We start from the raw sequence: 25000 nt of genomic DNA, 5'->3' as shown, positions 1-25000 counted from the left end.
TCCTTGAGGTTGAGAGGTCATAAGCAGCTAAGAGCTACTGTAATAATTCATAATTCAACACTCATAAGACTGAAAGACCTCTCTCTTCTACTGCTCTCTCTCTGTCTCTGCCTTCCCACTCAGTTTCACTGCTTGTCCGTTTCACACGCAGTGTCCCTGAAGCTCTCTTTCTCTTGATCAGGAACCTTAGTTAGTTGTTGGGTTTTCTGCAATCTGGGCGCCCAGAGTCTATCAGTCTGACAACGAATAAGACTCTGATTCCACTGGTTTTCTGCTGTAGAGAGTGGATGTCCGCGCCAAGACCTCTGCTTCTGTGCGCCGTGGTTAGTGTGTACAGTCCAATTGACGCGGGGATGGAGTTGGAGCTGATCGAGTGTAGGTGTTTCAGGTTCAGACAACATTTTGGCTAGTAATCATTAGAAATAGTAGGGCTGTCACGAATACCGTATTTAGAACTTTGAAGCTTCAGGGAGATAGATTTGATCATAATCGAAGCTTCCACGGGGGGAGGGGTGGGGGATTGGGTGGGGGCTGGGGGCTGGGTTGGGGATAGGGGCTGGGTGGGGGATGGGGGCTGAGTGGGGGATGCTGCAACTTCATCATGTTAGAAACAAAAGAGTTGAATTCACTTGAACAAAGGCAAAGCTCTCAATCTACCGGTCAATCTTCTTTCGTACCCCCATCCTCACCTATGGTCATGAAGGATGGGTCATGACCGAAAGAACAAGATCATGGATACAAGCGGCCGAAATGGGTTTTCTCAGGAGGGTGGCTGGCATGCTCCCTTAGGGACAAGGTGAGAAGCTCAGTCATCTGTGAGGGACTCTGAGTAGAGCCGCTGCTCCTTTGCGTAGAAAGGAGCCAGTCGAGTTGGTTGGGGCATCTGGTGCCACCTGGTCGCCTCCCTATGGAGGTGTTCCAGGCACGTCTAGGTGGGAGGAGACCACAGGGCAGAGCGAGGACTAGGTGAAGAGATTATATCTCCACGCTGGCATGGGGACGCCTCGGGATCCCCCAGTCAGAGCTGGCTAATGTGGACAGGGAAAGGGAAGTTTGGGGTCCCCTGCTGGAACTTCTACCTCCGTGACTCGATGCCGGATAAGCGGTTGAAGATGGATGGATGGATGGATGGATGGATGGACTCGTAGCGTTACTCACACTTGGTTGAAATGAGGAAAGAATGTGTACGTTAGTTTCTTCTTTACATGTTTACAACACGAGCTCTTTCAGGTCCACAGCTCACTGTCCGTCTGTGGCTGCTGCCTGCTGGGCATTTGAAGGCAAGTTGTGTTTGTTTGTGCCCAGGCAGGAAACTACAGACACTGTCTGTTAGCAGTGCACTCATGTCATTTTGGACAATAAAGTGGATTGTTAAACTGTAAAATATCCTGCCTCCATTACATATCTTTGTCACAAGTGTTTGCTATTTGAGGGATCATTGCAAACAAAATGATGTTGTTATATGTATCGTCTGATACCGTATATTGATATCGGAATTGTTTTCCCTCCCCAATATCGGCACCGGCCCCCCAAAAGAATCCTGTATTGGTTGGGCTCTATCTGAAACGTTAGTCTGCAGTGAGTGAATATAGTGGTGATGATGACTGTTCCTGTAACTCACCAAAGGTTCTACTCACGCTTGGAGCTAAGTGGCTACTTACTTCCTGAGTCCCTGAGTGATGGCTGATGAGTCATTCACCTGAGATCATAGATTCATCGCCCCATCCCAGTCGAACCCTTTGCTTGGGTTGCCCTTCAGGACAGCTCTGTTCTGTGTTTCACATCGTTTAAGTGTCCATTTCCCATGGACAGATTTCAGAGCATCCTTCAGTGCCTCCTTATCGTTGCTGACTCCGCAGTAGTGCTCGTCCATTTGCGTCGCCCTCCGGGAAACATTCCACATTACTGGTTGTTGCCGTTCCGTAATGCTGATCAAATAGCACATGTGAGTTACATGGAAGAAGAGCACTGTTGCTAATAGGGTTGTCAAAAGTATCGATAGTATCGATACAAGTCAATACTAAAAATTTGAAACGGATACAATACTCATTTGCAACAGGTATCGATAGTATCAACGATAAATATCAATACTACAAATTTGAAACCGATACAATACTCATTTGCAACTGTATAAATATCAGCAGTGCTTTCTCTTAATGAAAAACATACCAGTGATTTCTCCCTCTCTGTCATTGGTGGGTAAATTCAAAGTATTCTGATAGGCTGATGACTAGAGCAGGTGTGATCTCCTTTGTTATGATAGGCTGATGACTAGAGCAGGTGTAATCTTCTGTGTAAGTGCACAGTTTTTAATGAGTTTTATCAGGCTTAGATTATGGAGAAGCGTGCATCTGTCCGTCCATCTGTCTTTTATTTTTTATGCCTCTTGATGTGTTGTCATCCCGCCGCATGGTATCGAGTATCGATATTTTCCTGGGTATCGGTATCGAAGTAGAAATTCTAGTATCGTGACATCCCTACTTGCTAATGAGCATAAACCTTTATTTCTCTCCATATCTCCATCTCCACCAGGGTCACTCACCCCTCAACCTGGTCAAAAAGAAAACGCTTACTGTCATTTTGTCATTGAACAATTAGCGGCCAAACGATCACCATTTGGCAGGGTCTTGCTCTTGCTATATTCAGCTGTAGGAGCAGTATTTGGCTTGGCCCTGTCCTTGGTGCCTGAAAGCAGAGGCTAACGCAGTGGTTGTCATGGTAACAGAGAGAGAGAGAGAGAGAAAGAGAGAGAACCAGGCATGGCTATTGGTAATACTGTAATGATAAAGCTCTTGTGGATGGTGCCGCAGTAAACACACAGCGCCACTAGGGTCCCGTTAAGGAAGAGCGCCGCGTGCCGCCGTGCATGCTAACATGCCTGTAGCGCTAATATCGGCTCCCACAATCTGCTGTTGGTTATGTCACTTACTGTACATTCATGCGCTCCCCCTCCCTACCCCTCTTTCTTTCTTTCTTTCTTTCTTTCTTTCTTTCTTTCTTTCTTTCTTTCTTTCTTTCATTGTCTTTATTATTCTATCTATCTATCTATCTATCTATCTATCTATCTATCTATCTATAGATATCTATCTATCTTGTGCTCTTTTTCTCTCAATATATTACCCCCTTTCTCTCCCCCCCCCCCCCTCTCTCTCTCTCCTTGTCATTGTCTTCTCTCCTCAACTCATCTTTTCATCTCCTTCTCCTCCATCCGACCCGTTCCTTCCTTCGCTCTTTAATTCATTCATCCATCCAAACACAATCAACGCTCTCTCTATCATCAACTTCCTTTCACAGTTCCTCTCTCTCAAAGGCCCCATCTCATTCGCCTCTCTCTCTCCCCCCCTCTCTCTCTCTCTCCCCCTCTCTCTCTATCGCCCTCTCTCTCTCCCCCTCTCTCTCTCCCTCTCCCCCTCTCTCTATCTCTCCCTCTCTCTCTCCCTCTATCTCTCTCTCTCTCTCTCCCCCTCTCTCTCTCCCTCTCTCTCCCCCCCCCTCTCTCTCTCTCTCTCTCTCGCTCTCTCTCTCTCTCTCCCTCTATCTCTCTCGCTCTCCCTCCCCCTCTCTCCCCCCCCTCTCTCTCTCTCTCTCTCTCTCTCTCTCTCTCTCTCTCCCTCTATCTCTCTCTCTCGCTCTCCCTCCCCCTCTCTCCCCCCCCTCTCTCTCTCTCTCCCTCTCTCTCTCTCTCCCCCCCCTCTCTCTCTCTCTCTCTCTCTCTCCCCCTCTCTCTCTCTCTCCCTCTATCTGTCTCTCTCTCTCTCCCCCCCTCTCTCTCTCTCTCTCCCTCTATCTCTCTCTCTCGCTCTCCCTCTCTCTCTCTTTGACTCCCCTCTCTTTTAAATTTATGTTGATGATCTTTGGAAATCTCATTGCAGAGCCCAGAGAGTGAGGGAGACTTTATTGGGCCTTGAAGGTCATTGGGCCACAGGTATTCAGCATGGTAGCTTTAGCTATAGGGAATTCTACACAACAGGCTAAAATGATCGTGTATTTGTCAGCATGGACATGGCTGTGCACGCACACACGCATGTTCATGCGCGCACGCACGGCACGGTGACGCGCACGCATACACACATACACACACACATACACACACGCACGCACACACAGACACACACACACACGCACGCACGCACGCACACACACACACAGACACATACATACACACACACGCACGGCACGGTGACGCGCACGCACGCACTCACGTACACACACATACACACACACACACACTTAAATGATTTATTTATGTCCACATAAATACAAGTCAAGCAGGAGGAGTCAGATACAAAAGTGCCCAATTGGCAACTGCATTGTTGCAAACACACAGGATGATAACACACAGGATGATAACACACAGGATGATACACACAGGATGATAACACACAGGATGATAACACACATGATGATAACACACAGGATGATAACACACAGGATGATAACACACAGGATGATAACACACAGGATGATAACACACATGATGATAACACACAGGATGATAACACACATGATGATACACACAGGATGATAACACACAGGATGATAACACACAGGATGATAACACACAGGATGATAACACACAGGATGATAACACACAGGATGATAACACACAGGATGATAACACACAGGATGATAACACACAGGATGATAACACACAGGATGATAACACACAGGATGATAACACACAGGATGATAACACACAGGATGATAACACACATGATGATAACACACAGGATGATAACACACAGGATGATAACACACAGGATGATAACACACAGGATGATAACACACAGGATGATAACACACAGGATGATACACACAGGATGATAACACACATGATGATAACACACATGATGATAACACACAGGATGATAACACACATGATGATAACACACATGATGATAACACACATGATGATAACACACAGGATGATACACACAGGATGATAACACACATGATGATACACACAGGATGATAACACACAGGATGATAACACACAGGATGATAACACACAGGATGATAACACACAGGATGATAACACACAGGATGATAACACACAGGATGATAACACACAGGATGATAACACACAGGATGATAACACACAGGATGATACACACAGGATGATAACACACATGATGATAACACACATGATGATAACACACAGGATGATACACACAGGATGATAACACACATGATGATACACACAGGATGATAACACACAGGATGATAACACACAGGATGATAACACACATGATGATAACACACAGGATGATAACACACATGATGATAACACACAGGATGATAACACACATGATGATAACACACAGGATGATAACACACAGGATGATAACACACAGGATGATACACACAGGATGATAACACACATGATGATAACACACATGATGATAACACACATGATGATAACACACAGGATGATAACACACAGGATGATAACACACAGGATGATAACACACAGGATGATAACACACAGGATGATAACACACATGATGATAACACACAGGATGATAACACACATGATGATAACACACAGGATGATAACACACATGATGATAACACACAGGATGATAACACACAGGATGATAACACACAGGATGATACACACAGGATGATAACACACATGATGATAACACACATGATGATAACACACATGATGATAACACACAGGATGATAACACACAGGATGATAACACACAGGATGATAACACACAGGATGATAACACACATGATGATAACACACAGGATGATAACACACAGGATGATAACACACAGGAACGATTTGGAAATAATATCTAATTGTGATTATTCTGACTTATATTGCTACTTACAGTATATTATCAATATTAGAGGGAATGATAATTTGTACATCATTATTCTCTTTTCATTGATTTTTTTTTAAATTAAAATGATTATGGGGTGATTTTTGTGGGGATCTGTACCAAACAAATATATTTTGTAGAATATGATGTGTGTATGCCAGGACATCTCAATTTAGATACAATCTTGATTCATTGTTCAGCCCTACATAGCATATCGCTCTCTCTCTCTCTCTCTCTCTCTCTCTCTCTCTCTCTCTCTCTCTCTCTCTCTCTCTCTCTCTCTCTCTCTCTGTCTCTATGTCTCTCTCTCTCTCTCTCTGTCTCTCTCCCCATCCTTCACCATCACCATCAATGCAGCGGCAAGTGTGTGCAAACCCCTCTGTCTGTGCCCATAGCCTGTTGATCTCACTGGCATTGTGTGAGTCATGTCCACACACACACACACACACACACACACACACACACACACACACACACACACCTGTGTGCACTGTACACGTGTGCAGGCGTGATGAATAGCATGAAGTACATCTCCTTAATGGTGACGTGTGGTGAGAGTAGTGTCAGAGTGGGAGTATCTCACTCCTATAGCGCACAATAGATCTCTGCTTGACACGCTGCTGTATATTTAAAACGGATCGACTCCTGTGATCGATTGATCTGTATTGATTTGGTGTTCACACGTCTACAGTTTGATCCATTGAGCTCCGCCAACTTGAATTACCGTTTCATTCAATGACTGAAAGCATTAAGGTCAGCAGGCCACCTGATGATTCCTCACTTGTGCTTTTCCCACACACTTTTTGCCTTCAGCGGTCTGGAGGAGCGCACATTCATTAGGCCACACACACACACGCACACACACACACACACACGCACACGCACACGCACACACACACGCACACACACACACACACGCACACACACACACGCACACAGCTTCCGTATGTACTGTAGTCGCAGGCTAATGTAACGGAACAGTTAGTTTGCCAATCAAATCTTTAACGAGGTATTATTGCTATACACATCTGAAATTACACCAGGAAAATACTACGTTGTTCAGAGGAATCAAGAATCAGAATCAGCTTTATTGGCCAAGTATGTAGACATACAAGGAATTTGACTCCAGTATACGTTGCTCTCAATGTACTTACACAGGAAAAAGAAAAGGTCTGCATACAAGCTAAAACAACAAACAAGGACAGCGATCAAAGGTACATAAAGCAAGTGAACTGCTATTTACATTATATACAATAAGTGTGATGTAGAGTGACTGTTGTGAATATGTACGGTATATAAGGAATAATCAGAAATAGTGTACCATGGCTTACGGTTAGTCAAACTAGTTACACCCTATAGAAGCTCTATGAAACCTGCATTGTGTAGTCCTGCAACTGGGGATCGAACCAGTAACCTCCGGCATGGAGGCGGACACTCTAGCAAGGAGGCTAAAGCCCATGGGCTCTAGTATCTGTCGCTGGAGTGTCTCTTGAGGTCTCAGAGAGTGAGCTTTACTTACTGCACAGCACTAGCCGCTGGCCACCGTTACTGTAGCCTACATCTGCAAGTTTGAATATGGCTGGCCCAAATGTTCAAGTCCAGCTGAAATGCCATTCCAGAGTATTTAACTTCCTCATCGTGACGTATTTCCGAGTGAAACGTTGATTGTAGACGGGGCCAGAGTCTGGGAGGAATTTGATTGGACAACAGGCCGCTAGAGAGGCAGGACAGAGGCTTGGGGAGTTTGATTGGACTGTTGAAAAGTCGATGCATCACTAGCGTCAGAACAAACATGAAAACTTCACTTTAGGCAGAACACGCCCTGCGCCCGCCTACGCAGCAGTCAAGCGCCGGTGTAGGTACAGGATCTACTCTGCCTACAGGTTTTGGCTCGGCCTACCGGTAGTACGCGGCTCGGGGTCCACAACGGGGTCTAACCCTAACCCCTAACCCTAACCCTGATTCATATTTTAATGTCTATATAATCTCTGACAACATCAGTAGCTTAGCGTTAGCTTGTTAGCTAATCTAAAGCTGTAGGCCATTTTGCCCACGTTAATCAGTTGTGGAGGACTAAACCCCCCACCCCTCCTCCCCCCCGATCTCCCCCGCTACCAGAGCAAAGACTTCAAAACCCAGTGGCATTAACGCTAGTAAACTTAGCAAACCTTCCTCAAACCTACATTTGTTCTTATTAGTCGCTAGTGGGGTTGGAGGTGCTAAAGAGGTTCAGTTTCTTTGGTGAGTCCATGAGCTTTCTCTAGGCAGAGTGCATTTGTATTTCGCTTGCAAGTTTCAGTTTGTCACTTCTTTTCCTGCCATTGACCATACCCGACACTAGGAATTCATTGAGGCAATTAGACCGATTCTACAAATCTGTGAATCAGAAGAGGCTTTGCAGGTGCATCACAAATCTCTCAGCAATGACAGCTAGTGCACTCCTGGAGGTGCATTAGCTAATGTAGACTCAATGATGGCTGGGTAACAAGCAGACAAGAAACAGAGACCATCTATCTGGGGAAGATGATGTTGTGGGTGGAGTTGCAGTCACTGTAAACTGTTTTAGCCTATAGGCCCTAGTTAAATACTCAAATACAACATGAGTTGCAGCTCGAAAAGCATCATCTCAGTTAACCTATTAAATGTTTTTTTTCGCGTTGTTGGCCACCAACTCTGTTGCACCACACTTCATGATTTAGTCAATTTTTTGTGTATTTTCACTTAGAAATCATACGTAATGCAGCTTTAAGTCAGGCAGGTATTCATGTTAATGTAGACCCCAAAAGGAACTAGATTAACCCATTGATACATGATGCAGCATTTGTGTGTGTATCCCTTTAAGACCGCCAGGGCCCGAAATTAACTTTTTGACCCACCGGCCTGTGGCGGGTAGATGGAAAAAATCTACCCGCCAAGCATATTTCTTACCGGCCAAAAAAAAAACTAATTTTTGTGTCACATATATCCATATATATACATTTTTTTCAGTATATTTCAAGTAGATAAGGTATTACGTTGAAGAATACACACTTAAATAAGAGGCCAGAGTAAAATTTGAAGCACATTATTTTAATATATTGATTGATGATTGATTAATCAATACATGTCAAGGCTTACTCCCTCGATATGGTTCCACATTGTAACTCATTTAACGTTATATTAAGCTAACGTTAGCTTAGCTATAGCAGGCGGACCGGCGTAACGTTAGCTCCCTGCAGTGCAAGCAGGCGCTGCAGAATGCAGATGGCCACGGCCAGTCAGCACAGAAGAGTAGCGGATGTGACGTCGGCCAAAACAAGCCAAAAATGAGGCCGGAGATGCAAGGAGCTGCAAGATGCAAGGTGCAATGAGAGATTGGGGGCTGCAGTAAAGGCGACTGTCGTAAGACCAAAACACACTGCAGTTTTAATTATTTTACATGACTATTTTGTTACCCGCCACGTGGCGGACATACCTTTCAATGTCACTCGCCAAACCTAAAATCTGCCCGCCATTGGCGGGTGGCGGGCTCTAATTTCGTGCCCTGAAGACCGCAAACCACGTTAACACGGTCTTAAAGGGATACGCACACAAAGGAGGGATATACGTAAGGCTTAATGCACGACGAGGTGTCCATTATCACTTTTTAAGGGACGACGCGAGAAGCGTGAACCGGTCCGAGGCGCCAGCCACGGCCCGGTTGCTTCCGCGAAGTCCCTTAAAAAGTGATAATGGACACCTCGTCGTGCATTAACCCGCTTATACCATGGTCACTTGCCAACAAAACAAGACCATTCATTTATATTTTCATGTGTTTTGCAATCAAAATTTCGTTTTTATAACCTTGGAGATGATTTAAGAACCGCAGAGAAAATAGTCCCCTCGCTCAGACCGCAACATGGGACATGATGCTCACACGTGTTCAGAGGGCAGTTTTGTTACAGTCGGGATTCTGCCTCCATTTCGGCTCGCCCCCGCAGGGCGCAGCTCGCCCCGCTCAGCTTGCAGAGGCACGCGCGTCACTTAATGGCTCAGAGCCGGCTTCTGTCAGGGGAGGGAAATCTCCGAAACGAAAATCCAAATTGTAAATAAGAGTTATTTTTGATAAACTGAGCACACAGGGGTGATTTAAATACTTACTTTGACCGACTCATTTTTTTTCTCAACTTACAAAAGTGACATATTAACCCTTAACGGGGGTATAGAGCTCAAACTGCTCTCTTGATAACACTGTTGAAACTCTGGCGCATTGATATGAATGGTGAACAGACCATTTGGCTGAACGACTTTACCAACTGTACATTATCACTTTTTAATGGACACTCTGCAGCCAATCAGAATCGAGTATTCACCCAGACCATGGTATAAACGCAAATGCTGCATCAGGTATCAATGGGTTAACATACAGATTGACCAATGTGGGGAAAAGATATACCCAGAACTCACTCTCACTCTCTACGCTACGCCCCATCTGTTAGCATTATAGCCTTCGATCTTTCCCTTCTCTCTCTTTTCTCTCACTCTCTTCCTCTCTCCATCATTTCTCCACTCCTTTCTCCCCTCTTCCTTTTGAATGGCCTCTTTGCTTGACACAGTCAGGTCACTTCGGGGGTTCATCAGACTGATGACACCAGCTCAGTGGCCTTGTGGTCTGAGTGTCCGCCCTGAGACTGGGAGGTCGTGAGTTCGATCCCCGGCCGAGTCATACCAAAGACTATAAAAATGGGACCCATTTGCCTCCCTGCTTGGCACTCAGCATCAAAGGGTTGGAATTGGGGGGTTAAATCACCATGTGCTTCCCGAGTGCGGCGCACGCTGCCGCTCACCGCTCCCCCAGGGGATGGGTCAAATGCAGAGAACAAATTTCACACATTGTGGGACTTTACCTTTACCTTTACCTGAGCTAGCTTAGCTTAACATAGCATAGCCGATAGCTCTGGAGGAGGATCTTTCCTCTGGAGCTGCGGTTCCCAGCCCTTTTTCGACTCATGGCCCACAGTACGGAGGCCAAATAATGTGTTCTCAGAGCACTTAAAATAATAACATAAAACATAAAACATATAACATAAAAGGAGCTGTCCATCAGCACCACACAAAAATCAGAAACAACTGTAAAAGTAAAGGCCTGTCTGCAATAGGCTAAGGAACTAATAATTGATTACAAATTAAATAACGGTATTGTTCAACAATGGAGCTTTCTCATATAAAAAGAATCCAGTAACACCGTAATGTTTTAGAAAATGATTTGGTGGCCTACTTGCAATACCTTCATGGCCCACAGGTTTAGAATGCCTGCTCTGGAGAAGTCTCCTAAATGTTTGGATTATTATATTCTCCTCAGCTCATGTTTTGCTCCATTTGTAATTGTATTCTCCTCTCTCTCTCACTTTTATAATGCTCTCTCCTTTCTCCCGAACCACTGTCATATTTTCATTTCTCCTTCTCTACACTAAGATGACCAGAATTCTCAAATGAAAACGGGACATTTCCAGTTCAGCAGTCAATATATCATTAAAATATTAATATTATTATTAATATATATTATTAATTATAATATATATTAATATTAATTATAATATTATTATCTATGAGATTATTTTTTTTAAAGGGGAGGGGGGGAGAATTCCAGTTTCATGTATTTTTTACCATGGGAACTGCAGGCCAACTGATAAAATTGGGGGACTCTGTCTTTGTAAACCGTGGTGTGTCCACAAATTTGGTGCAAGTTTGAACCATTTGACCACTCGAGAATTGATAGAAAATGGTTAAAAAAATCCTTCGAAAATAAGTCCTTGAGGAACACCATGGAAAAAATCACCATGGAAAAAAATCATGCTGCGAATCGTGATTTGATACCCAAAACTTTTGACATTTGGAGATTTCTGTAAGAAAAGCATTTTACGCCGATTGGAGGGTGAGCACCTCTTCAGCACTTCAGTTCTGGAAATTGCCAGAAACCCCCTATTGTCAGTATACCGAGGGAAGCCATGCATCACCTGAATGCCCTAGGTCTCTAGTTTATGGTTGTAAAGATTCATGAGGTTGTGATTATCCTAGAGGTCACATAAGGTCATTACGGTGAGGTCAAGTTTTGAAAAATGGTCTCACTACAATGAAATGGCTACTATGGGGACTAACATCTTCACACATGAATACAACTGGGCTTATTGAATCCACAAGAGTCTCAGCTTTCCAGTCATACCCAATTTATACAATTCCAAGACCCCAGTATGCAGAAGTATTCAAATAGAACTAGATAGAAATAAAACTTCATCGTTTTTGCTAACATCTCCATGGGATTAGGATAAAGTGGGCATGTCTGTAAAGGGGAGAGTCGTGGGTACCCTACCCATATAACCCATTCTCATTCAGATATCTTGAGGTAAGGGACCCCTTTGAAAATGGCCATGCTAGTTTTTCCCTCACCAAAATGCTGCCTAATTTTGGATTATTTAACCCCTTTCCCACACAAGCTAGCATGACATGGTTGGTAGTTGGCACCCATGGATGCCTTAGTTTTCTAGTTTCATATGGTACCAGTATCTTCACTCTAGCTTGAATAATAATAATAATAATAATAATAATAATAATAATAATGATGATGATGATGATGATGATGATGATGATGATGATAATAATGATAATCATAATAATAATAATAATAATAATGATAATCATAATAATAATAATAATAAAAGCCTCTGAAAGACTGTAATGTCCGCGAGGAGTTTAAGAGGGAAAGCTGGGACCTTTCCGGGGACAACTCTAGCCGGGGGACAACTCTAGCTGGGGACAGGTCACCAAAAACGGGGACTGTCCCCAGAAAACGGGGACGTCTGGTCACCCTACTGTCTGCCCCCCTTCTGTGTCTCCACCTGTATAGCCTACATACAGGATATGATGTGACTGCAGTTTTCCCACTATGTTTTGTTTGCACGCACGTGCGCATGTGTGTGTGTGTGTGTGTGTGTGTTTGTGTGTGTGTGCGTGTGCACGAGCGTGTGTGTGTACATGTATTGACACCATTCACCAGCTCATTAAGCAATGCAACATGAGAGCTTCACTTCACATCTTGCACTTATAAGCATCCTCAACATTTCACTCTTTATTACTTCCTTACTCTGACCAGCACTACCATCCTCCTCCTCCTCCTCCTCCTCCTCCTCCTCCTCCTCCTCCTCCTCCTCCTCCTCCTCCTCCTCATTCTAATCACTATTTACATCATTAACATCATTAGCAGGAACAACAGTGGGCTAGCATTCACATCAGGAATAGCAGTGTAACACTCCAGGGCAAAACTCTCCTCCATACCCTGATTTGTACATGTAAAGGGTTTCTGGTCCTCAGCCAATGAGGGAGCGTCCTGAGCATGTCCCGTTGGTACTATCCTGCTTCCCTGGGACAGGGGGGGCTGGTACGGGGGTAGGGGTGGGAGGGTGATTGAGAACCTCACTGTGTGTGTGTGTGTGTGTGTGTGTGTGTGTGTGTGTGTGTGTGTGTGTGTGTGTGTGTGTGTGTGTGTGTGTGTGTGTGCGTGCGTGCGTGCGTGCGTGCGTGTGTGTGCGTGTGTGAGTGTGTGTGTGTGTGTGTGTGTGTGCTTTCACGATACAGAGGGGGAGAGCACTGCAGCAATCTGAGAAAGTAGGTCAGACACCGAGTAGTGAGAAACATAGCAGAGGAGAAAAGAGGCAGGGAAAGAGAGATGGAAAGGCAAGGGGAAAAGGAGAAGGGGAGAGAAAGAGGGGGATGAGAGAAAAAAAAAAGAAGGCCAGAGAAAGTGAGAGGGGCGGGATGGGGAGTATTGTGGGGTTTGAGACCCGACAGAACAGAGACAACCAGAAAACCTAGAATCGACATGACAGATACTATAAATCATCAAACGATTTGGGGTACAAAGAGATAGTCCCCCCCCCAAATAAAAATAAATATATATATGTACGGTATATATATATATATATATATATATATATATATACATACACACACACACACACACACACACACACACACACACACACACACACACACACACACACACACATACACACACACACATGTATATACAGTACATATACTATCATTGCAATGTCCTGATTTACTTGAATTTGTGCTCCATGTACCATTCCACTTAACAAGGTCTGTGCAGGACTTTATATAAAAACATGCATAGCTCAGCATAATAACGAGCATTAAAATTCTACTAAAAGAACATGGATACCAATATACCCCAATATGCCCCAGTTCAGTCCAGTGCGGGTGATATATTGCCTTAAGTTGTACTTAATGGCTTTCCCTGGAAGGTCACTTGATTGGCTAAATGCTTGTCGGCTAATCTCCAATAAATGCATTGCCTGCGAGTCTTACAGGAAGTCTTCTGCTAAGTCTTGTTCTGTCATGAAAGACATTAGAGCAAGTATATGTGTATTATACCCCGTTCAAGACAACTCGGACTGCCGGAAAAAATGCGTTCCGAACTGTAAAAACGGTCGTTCAGGCCGGAATTACAGCTCGGAAATTCGGGTATCATCCAGAGCTCCAGTTTCTCCGAGTTGACGTCACAGCCACATCACAATGGCAACTTGCATCGTTAATGATAATCACAGAATTATTATAAAGACGTTTGATATGTGTTTGTGTCATCTGTGTGAAATTCCGCATTCAGCATGTTCGCTAGTAGGTAGCTACCATGCTAACGCGGGTTGCTATAGCAACAGTTTGGTTCCCCCCCCCCCCCGAGCGGGAGGTGCAGCGTGAACGCAAATCTCTCCGGGCCGGAGATTCCGTGTTGAAACTTACGGCGGTCCGAGTTGTCATGAATGCGGTATTAGGCACCCATCCCATTTTTTATATAAAACAGAACTGAGATTGGAGCGATAACCAAAAGCCACAGCGAACTGACACCAGTTCTCTCCATTTGTGCTTAGTGATAGGCTTCCTCTTACAGTATATTGCTCTTGATATTACATAAGTACATAACATTGAAAATACACAGTGACACACGCACAATACACTGAGGGCACTCAGGCTGCTTATGGGCTGCACTCAAGTATGAATTACCTCTCTCTCTTTTGCTCCTCTGGCCATGTCTGTGTTTTATTATTCATTTGATCAAGCACAAAGTATACTGCATCTATAAATACACCGCAGGCCATGGCATGCAGGAATGGACGGACCGCAACAGGAAAGACTGCGCAGTAGCCACGCCCACGCACACGCCGGCGTTGTGATCACGCTCAGTAGCCACACCCACGCACACGCCGGCGTTGTGATCACGGTCAGTAGCCACGCCCACCCCGGCGTTGTGATCACGCTACTCTCATTGATTCGGGGACAATTGAATGAGCCAGCATAATGAGCTTGGGCACACACCTATCGACAGACGGTAAGCTTGCAGGCTGCACACAGGCAGACGGCAAACATTAGGAAAACCTAATCGGCGAGGGATGAAAAAAAAAAAAAAAAAAGTATAGTCCTCTTTTAAACTGAGTCACCCATCTAAAAGCAGCAGAGATCTGTGTGTGGAGACGCTGTTATAACTTTTTTTTTTTTTTTTTTTTTGCTTTCTGTCCAAGAAATGTACCCCGAGGAGAAAGTTTTGGAAGTGAAAGAGCAAAGCTTGGAGGAGCTGCCAGACATTGTAGTGTAGAACGGATGCCACTCGCTGACTGGCCAACAATGCAATACTCTCAAGGGATGGAGAGGGTTGGAGGCAGCGTCCAAATGCCAATAGAAATGCTTTAATTTGACAGTGAGCTTTTAATGTTACTCACTCTTTTTTTATGGGGGGCGGATTCTACAATGGAAAGTTGCCAAAGGCATTTTAAGCCTCACAGATTTAATTGAGTCTAAAACGAAAGTTCACTTCAAGATCAAATCTATTACCACCTGTGAAACAAAATGATTAATACAGTCATTGCCTCAGTACATAATATACATCAACCTGTAATATAATGTGTGGAATTATGCCAGATTGTACTAGTAGAACATGAACATAAATAACATAAATGAACATAAATGTAATAATTGGGGTATCTAATGCTTGAATGAATCAATTAATTTATTGGACGCCTCTTAAAAATGGGTATACAGTCATCAGCTTCCAAGGAGACGAAAACAAAGCATACACATGAACATGAATTTAATAATAATAATAATAATAATAATAATAATAATAATAATAATAATAATAATAATAATAATAATAATAATGCAGTTTATTTATGAGCGCCTTTCAAAGCACTCAAGGACACCTTACAAGGCACAATTAAAAAGAAAACATGTACCAAGACATCATAAAATCAAACAAGGCAGTAGTAAGAAACTAAATACAACATACAACAAATAGGTCAAAACCAACAGGATCATAAAGGATCACACAGAATAAGCCAGTTTAAAAAGGTGAGTCTTGAGACAGGATTTGAAGGTGGAGAGAGTGTCATGGCTCCAGACCCCATGGTGGCCAAGCAGGCAAAAGGTATAGTGAGTTGGAAGGCAGAAGAGGATCTGAGGGCGCGAGAAGGTGTGTAGGAATGTAGGAGTTCAGAGAGATATGAAGGAGCTAGGTTATTCACCTTATGTAGCCACGCCCATTTAACCCGGTTGTGTGGTTGTGTGACGACTTCCGGCTAAAAAAAGAAGAAAAAGAAAATGGCTGGCTGCTCCAATATCATCTAACTCTGAATTAACTAATAATTTAGCCAATTGTATGTAACATACCAAATAAAAGCAAACGGCAATGTCTAAGAATGCAACGCCATGTAACTGGCTCGTTAAATCTCGCATTCCAGGGAATTACGTTAACGTCTGCGGGTCTTATAGACGTAAGTGGCTCGAGCGCTCGGAGGAGAGAAAACTATCTGAAGCTTTCTTTGTTGGAGTCCAGGTATGTTTTACAAGAAAGTGCTCGTCATTGTCGACGATAACGTTATCTGACCTGGCTAACAGTGGATACTCGCTTGCTTGCTGTGTACTGAGCTCAAAGTAGTAGGCTACGTTCTTTGTTTTACCCACTGCACTGTCCCCTACAAAAACAACTCTCTTCTTCATGACGTTCTTTCATATTTCGCGCCGTGACCGCCGGAAGTGTTAACACGACCCAGAAGAATTTGGCCCACCCCCGCGTCTGAACATAAGGTGAATAAGGGGCCTTAAAGGTGAGAAGCAAATTTGTAGTCCAGGGGTTCTGGACTACAGACTACAGAACCCCTGTAGTCCCCCCCCCCCATGAAATAAAAATTACCTGATTTAACCATGCAATAGCAGCAGAAAGGCTAAATAACAGCATGAGGCTACTGGTTCAAAACACACACACACACACGCACGCACACACACACACGCACACACGCACACACACACACACACACACACACACACACACACACACACACACACACCTCTGCCAACATTAGGTTGTGAAAATTGGCTCCCTGTTAAATACTGTATTGAGTACATCATTGGTTCCCAAACTGTGTCAGTGGTTCGCGGGGCTCCGCCTGGTGGTCCGCCAGAGCATTGCTTTTTCTTCTTCTTCAGACAACAGTTTTTAGATAATACACATTAACCGTGAGGAATAGGCTTGGGCCGATTTTCGGAAATAAAACGTTATTTGGGAAATATCACGATTTGGAAAATTTGCTTTCAAAGGCCGTAGCGGGATCAGTTTGGAAGTCAGCAGACCTAAGGCGTCGATTAGATTGGTACCAACCATGTCATGCTAGCTGGTCAGCAAGGTAGCTAAATAACAGTTGAAATTTAGGCAAGATTTGGAGGGGGGGGGCATTTTCAAAGGGGTCCTCTTGTGAGGGAATAGTTATGGATCTTGCATTTGTGAAATTGACCCATGTACCTTACCTATCAAACCATGTCGAAATAGAAAATCAACTATAGGTAATCAGACACAAGGTTAACAATAGCATCAAAGTCATGTTTTAACAGTTCTAACATAGAACTGTGGCTTTGAGCATGTGCAACATCGTGATTTCTTCGTCATTCACTGCACTATGGCATACACACTATCAATCATTCATTTGCCTTATCCTTACACTTGCTTTCATTTTCCTGTCCATCCCTCCATTATATCCTGTCGCTTTTTTCTGCAGCTGGCTGAACTGTGTACCACCATTAAGGGTTTATAATGTGTTACAATGTTACAATGTTACATTATATCCTGTAACTTTGTTTCTCTCCAGCAGAGCTGTGTACCACCATTAAGGGTTTATAATGTGTGTTACAATGTTACATTATATCCTGTAACTTTGTTTCTCTCCAGCAGAGCTGTGTACCACCATTAAGGGTTTATAATGTGTGTTACAATGTTACAATGTTACATTATATCCCGTAACTTTTTTTCTCTCCAGCAGAGCTGTGTACCACCATTAAGGGTTTATAATGTGTGTTACAATGTTACATTATATCCTGTCACTTTGTTTCTCTCCAGCAGAGCTGTGTACCACCATTAAGGGTTTATAATGTGTGTTACAATGTTACAATGTTACATTATATCCTGTAACTTTTTTTCTCTCCAGCAGAGCTGTGTACCACCATTAAGGGTTTATAATGTGTGTTACAATGTTACATTATATCCCGTAACTTTGTTTCTCTCCAGCAGAGCTGTGTACCACCATTAAGGGTTTATAATGTGTGTTACAATGTTACAATGTTACATTATATCCCGTAACTTTTTTTCTCTCCAGCAGAGCTGTGTACCACCATTAAGGGTTTATAATGTGTGTTACAATGTTACATTATATCCTGTCACTTTGTTTCTCTCCAGCAGAGCTGTGTACCACCATTAAGGGTTTATAATGTGTGTTACAATGTTACATTATATCCCGTAACTTTGTTTCTCTCCAGCAGAGCTGTGTACCACCATTAAGGGTTTATAATGTGTGTTACAATGTTACATTATATCCCGTAACTTTTTTCCTTCCAGCTGAGCTGTGTACCACCATTAAGGGTTTATAATGTGTGTTACAATGTTACAATGTTACATTATATCCATTGGCGAAAACCAAAACAAGGAAGTCAAACGCGCGTGCCTTCTATCTAGCCAATCACACTTGCGCAACACTGTGTGACGTAGTCAGCGACACTTCACATTTCACTTGGTAGGAGACACTTCTCGGCGACACTTGAAAGTGTCGACAAAGACCTCATTTCTGCCGGCGACGGTTTCAAAAAGTGTAAGGGTTTGATATTCCTTTTCCTTTCCTTTCTCCTTGGTCTGTTATGTATAATCTACATTGTACATGACTGTTACAGCTTCTCTCTGAGCTTCAGACGGTAGTTTTCCATATGATAGCACATAGGCCACTTTGACTCAGTAGTTTAGCCTCAAGGCCAACATTTAGAACACTTGTGTATAGTCAGGCTTCACAGAATACACGGTTGTTATCTCATCCCACTGAGAAATGACCCACAGTGACTTGTTTATCTATGCTTGTGTTGATATCAGTTGATAAGGTGTCAAAGCTCTACCAGTTCTGCGTTTTGTCGTTATGCCTTTCTCTGGCTGCCCAAATTTTCTCCATTTGCAGCTGACCTTACCTTGCTTTCTCTTTCTCCCTCCCCATCCCATCCTCTCTCTGTCTGCTCTTTATTCCCTCTAGTATGTGGCATTTGGCTCCCTACTCTTCATCCTCATCTCCATCTCCACTTTCTGCATGGAGACGCACGAGGCCTTCAACACCATCTACAACAAGACGGAGAACGTCACGGTGGGCAACTCGACCCGCGAGGAGATTGTCTACGAGGTGGTGACTGACAGCTGGTTGACCTATGTGGAGGGCATGTGCGTCATTTGGTTCACCATCGAGGTCCTGCTCCGCGTCACCTTCTGCCCAGACAAGGCTGAGTTCTTCAAAAGCACCCTCAACATCATCGACTTTGTGGCCATCCTGCCTTTCTATCTTGAAGTGGGCCTGAGCGGTCTGTCCTCCAAAGCTGCCAAGGATGTTCTGGGGTTCCTCCGCGTTGTCCGATTTGTCCGCATCCTTCGAATCTTCAAACTGACCCGCCACTTTGTGGGCCTTCGCGTCCTGGGCCACACCCTCCGTGCCAGCACCAATGAGTTCCTCCTGCTCATCATCTTCTTAGCCCTCGGTGTCCTCATCTTTGCCACGATGATCTACTATGCTGAGAGAATTGGCGCCGACCCAGATGATCCCACAGCCAGTGCCCACACCAACTTTAAGAACATCCCCATTGGATTCTGGTGGGCCGTGGTGACCATGACCACGCTGGGCTACGGAGACATGTATCCGGAGACATGGTCAGGGATGCTGGTGGGTGCGTTGTGTGCCTTGGCTGGTGTGCTGACCATCGCTATGCCCGTACCTGTCATTGTCAACAACTTCGGCATGTACTATTCTCTGGCCATGGCCAAACAAAAGCTGCCCAAGAAGAAGAACAAACATATCCCGCGAGCGCCCCAACCAGGCTCCCCCAACTACTGCAAGCCGGACGCACTGGCGATGGCTACTGCCTCACCCCAAAGGATCCTGGGAAATGTCCTAGGTGGGGTGATGGGGTCTGGAGGCATCGGGGGTGACTGCCCTCTCGCCCAAGAAGAAATCATAGAAATCAACAGAGGTGAGACAAATTTCAAATTTAATCTTTTTTGTATTATTATGATTATTTCTCATTTCCACCATTTTTCTCCCCAATTGTACTTGACAAATTCCCCCTGCTGCCCCGGTCGCTGCTCCACCCCAGCCGCTTCTTTTCACCTGACAGTGGGGGGAGCGGCAGGACGTAGCATGTGGGAGAATCACACTAATCCCACCAGTTTCCTGCCGCCCTGAACAGGTGCCCCGACCGACCAGAGGCGGCGCTAGTGCAGCAACCAGGACACATACCCTCATTCGGCTTCCGACCCGCATCAAATTTCATCTTAAGTCGCTCTATTTTGAGGAGAAATAGTAAGCACTGATGACAGCCGAAAGTCAATAGACATCTGTCACCCTGAATATGTTTGTTTACTCAATATGTATTTTTTTGAAGCATCTGTTTGCACGTTTGTCCTCAAGGGCGCTGAACACAAATTACTGAGTCAAATTCTTCTATTTTTGGAGAAATGAATGCCAAAGTCATGCTGTATGGCACACGTCCAATCGGAGTGGAGTGGGCAAAGTAGCTGTGCACGATCCTGGCGAGTAAGAGAATTGACTGACCGTTGCACGCATAGTAATGGTGTGAGGGGTCGGGGGTCGCGAGGTTAGTGTGCCAAAGTCTCACGAGACGGGAGTGGTGGTGTTTGTATTATCAAGAAGCCATGCATAGTTGATTCTGGATCCACCCTGGAGAAATCACTGGCCCATCAGAAGTCATGTGTAATTTATGATCAACTGGTGGGTCCACAGTTGCCTGAAGGCACCCATCTGTCGGCGAGGAACAAACACTATGGAGGGAAAATGAACTAAATTATCTCTTAACCCATTGATACCTGATGCAGCATTTGTGTGTGTATCCCTTTAAGACCGCAAACCGCGGTCTTAAAGGGATACACACACAAATGAGGGATATAAACGCAAATGCTGCATCAGGTATCAATGGGTTAATGCATCTCAGGTTGGGTTGACTTCACACATTTCCTCGCTCTCTGGCATTACCAGTGACATGCCATTGCATCAGGCTTCACATACAACAATAATGCACATTTAATGCATTACTTTACTGCCTCAGCTCATCAGTGAGCCAGTCATAAGCGGTTAGGTCAGTGGTTTTATTACATCTACTCCACCTGGCTTTCTACCACAGTCTATAAAGGTTTCTTGTAAGTTGTGTCATTAGATTGCTTAGCTGAAACTACAAGGAAACAGGAAATCTAACCCTAACCCTAACTTACAGCGGCATTCAGACTTTACTTGTGTGTGTGTGTGTGTGTGTATATATATATATACATATACATATACACATATATATTAGGGCTGTCAGCTTTAACAACGCGTTATTTTCTTTTAATCGCGTTAATCGCATGCCGCTATTTTGTCCCTGTACTCCAAAATCTTCCGTAGTTTCCAATACCGAGCCATTATTCACATGGAAGTGCCAAAGTTTTTAGCTCAGACACAGCCTTCTTCGGCTGTGTCATTTTGGGTTTCGACTGCTCCACAGCGCTGCCGCCGGAAGTGTCGGTTCTGTTTACAATTGTGCATTTATTTTCTATTCAAGAAGATATATTTTGTAGACATTGTTACCTCCTGTCTACATTGCACTTCTATTGAATTGAAAGTAAATCTAAAATTCAAGATCACAAAGTACATTTATTTGCATTCATTTGATTCCCAATCACGACACACTGGTAAGAATTATTAGAAATTATTATTAGAAATATCGAATTAAAAATGCTTTGAAATGTAAAATAATGGCATTTTAAACATGCGAAACAAAAATCGATTAAGAAAATGTATCGTTTGACAGCCCTAATATATATATATACCGTAAATTCCGGACTATAAGGCGCACCGGTGTATAAGCCGCACCTGCAGAGTTGACTGTTTTTTACATATATAAGCCGCACCGGTCTATAAGCCGCGGGTGTTTTGATGTTTAATTACCATATGTAAGGCTTCGTGCACAGAGGGGATTGTCGGGAAAGAGATGGCTGTTTGGGGAAGCTCCCATTTATTAACATTTCAACAAAACAAAAGTCAGGTCACTAATCCCCAGACAAAATCACACATTGTGAGATGCTTAAAAATCACCATCGGCGGGAGCTTTACTCCAGATGCTGTGCAGCCAAGAACACAAGTGAAATTCGTTCTCTCGTGACCTGTGGTTCTCAACGTGATGGACGATTCACCTTTCTTGTTAACAGTCCTAGTGAGAGGCAGGTCGAACGTCAAAGGCACTTCATCCATATTTATGATCTGCTCTGGTCCGATGGAATATTCCTTGATCTTTCTTTGTGTGAATTCGCCGAAGTTTGTAATTTTCTCCTGGTAGTCGGGAGGGAGTTGCTGACACAGTCGTCCGCGCCCTGACGGACAGTCCCTTTCGTCTCGGGTTTGTGCATGATCCTTTGCTGCTGCTGCTGTTGTTGTTCCTGTCTCGCTACTGTCTCAGACATGGCTTTCAGGCTCAATCGCCGCCATCGTCGTAACACAGCCAGTTCTCCATCTTTTGAAGCATGATGTTAGATTACAACGAGCTAGTTGTGTGGCTTAGCCTTCCAAAATGTTGCTGTTAGTTTTTTAGAATGTAATACATAGAATTGGGAATGTTACATTCAATTTCATTCAGACTGTCTTTCAGGCTCAATCGCTGCCTTTTTCCCCCCGGAGCGAGGGAGGAGGGAGGGTGTTTTACCGTAGTGGCTGAGAGAGAGTAGTGGCACAGTGCTCCAATCAGGTCGCGAGGCACATTTTTTGCAACATCATCCAATCAGGGTCTCGCTCTCATAATGTCTGTCTTGCTCTCGTTCTGCCTCATACCAACATCCATAGATTTTGGAGGTTCCCGAGTGGCCGTTTGCTGGAAAAATCCATAGATAAGCCGCACCGTTATATAAGCCGCAGGGGGCAAAAAGGCCAAAAAAACGGGAAAAAAGCCACGGCTTATAGTCCGGAATTTACGGTATATATATATATACTAGGCATCTCGCATGCTACGATTGGAGCGCTGGATTCCTAGACTTGCCCGCTGTACGGGCTGATGATGGCCCTGCATTAGTGTGGTCACAATGCCTCCTTTGTGTGTGTGTGTGTGTGTGTGTGTGTGTGTGTGTGTGTGTGTGTGTGTGTGTGTGTGTGTGTGTGTGTGTGTGTGTGTGTGTGTGTGTGTGTGTGTGTGTGTGTGTGTGTGTGTGTGTGTGTGTGTGACATCACTTCCAGGACAACCGGGACACAAAATTGAAACATTGCCCACATTACCAAATTTATAGATTGAATCTGTGGTATCACAATAATATTCCTATAATATTGCCATAGGGACATTAATGGGCATCAAGCTATCTAGCTATCAGCTAGCTAGCTGTCTTGAATGCCGTATAAGAGCAGACGTTAGCAGCATATGCAACCAAGTTGTCGATAAGGGTCGATAAGCACGTACCTCTATCTAGTGCTTCATAGTTTCCCCCGGGTGGTGGTCGTCCCTCTGGCCACTTCACAGGCCCAGCTCAAGCAGGAGGACAGCTGTCCTCTGGGTACGCCGTCCAGGCCGTGATAGTCCGGTCGGTATAGCTGGCGTTGGGCGATAGCAACTCCCCAACCTGAAGAGGGTGGTTGGTTACCCATCTTCATTGTGTTGCTCCCAAGCTATTGTCACACTACCCAACTCTCTCTCGCTTTCCGACTTCCTACTGAAAATAATCACGCTGAGCGCGAGGTCGACCACGCCCTCAAGTCAGGCACATACTAGCCAATCATCCGGTCAACATAGACAGGGCTACCAACCAATCATCCGGTCAACATAGACAGGGCTACCAACCAATCCAACTGTAGTCTCACTGGCCAGCCTCCTCTCCCTTTCGTCTGAGGAGTCTGGCGCCGCAGGTCTCCATAACTGGGATAAACCTTCCCCTGCTCTACAGCTGCTCTCCCATTTGAGCGACTGTTTCGGTGGCAGCCGGATGTCCGATTGCTGCTTATTACAAACTATGTCATTGGCTCCGACCATGTCAATCAGAGCGGCTTCCGCTCCCTCCTCCCCGTGTGTCGCTGTAAATAGTGCCCTGCCGCCTCAGTGAAAACAACAACGCTAACTAGCTGGCAAGCTAACGGCAGAAACCTACACGCTAGCTCGTTGCTACACGCTGAAAACAGGCAAGTTGGATTGTTTGAAACTATTTTCCAAGGACACTGCCGCTAAGCGCCGCCCATCGCAATCCCACTATGGAGACCTGCGGCGCCAGACTCCTCGGACGGAAGGGAGAGGAGGCTGGCCAGCGAGACTAATTGAACTGTAACAATTATCTCACAATTGCTTAATGAAATAAGAAAATACACACATTTGTCTTTGTGAAAGAAGTCACCCAATGCTGTTGGACATAGTTTCCTGTCCTGATGTAACTGTCCTCCATGTGTCTGCGCCCTCTGTCTCTCTGCTCTGCAGATTCCAAGCAGAATGGCGACGCGGCCTCGGCGGCGCTGGCTAACGAGGACTGCCCCACCATCGACCAGGTGCTGAGCCCCGACGAGAGGAGCCCCGCCGGGCGAGGGGGCGGGGCCGGCGTCACCCGGGAACGCTAC

The 25000-nt window shown here is 44.7% G+C and overlaps 1 protein-coding gene across 5 annotated transcripts in view; it reads left to right on the top strand.

The window, feature by feature from the left end:
- Window positions 1-25000, top strand: part of LOC310776131 (voltage-gated potassium channel KCNC1-like) — a gene marked incomplete at both ends in the record, with an annotated part of 59672 nt that overhangs the window by 21351 nt on the left and 13321 nt on the right. For 3 of the 5 annotated variants that reach the window (XM_083636297.1, XM_083636296.1, XM_083636298.1), the window contains 2 exons: window positions 19421-20402; window positions 24864-25000. The exon at window positions 24864-25000 is cut by the window's right edge and continues 70 nt beyond it. In XM_083636297.1, coding sequence (XP_083492423.1) covers window positions 19421-20402; window positions 24864-25000 — 1119 coding nt within the window. Of the gene's footprint in view, window positions 1-19420; window positions 20433-24863 lie in introns of all 5 variants that reach the window. The other 2 variants (XM_083636295.1, XM_083636294.1) reach the window with 1 other exon arrangement.

The sequence above is a fragment of the Poromitra crassiceps genome, assembly GCF_964638095.1.
Source record: "Poromitra crassiceps genome assembly, chromosome: 4".
Classification (NCBI taxonomy): Eukaryota; Metazoa; Chordata; class Actinopteri; order Beryciformes; family Melamphaidae; genus Poromitra; species Poromitra crassiceps.
This window is presented reverse-complemented; position numbering and strand designations above follow the sequence as displayed.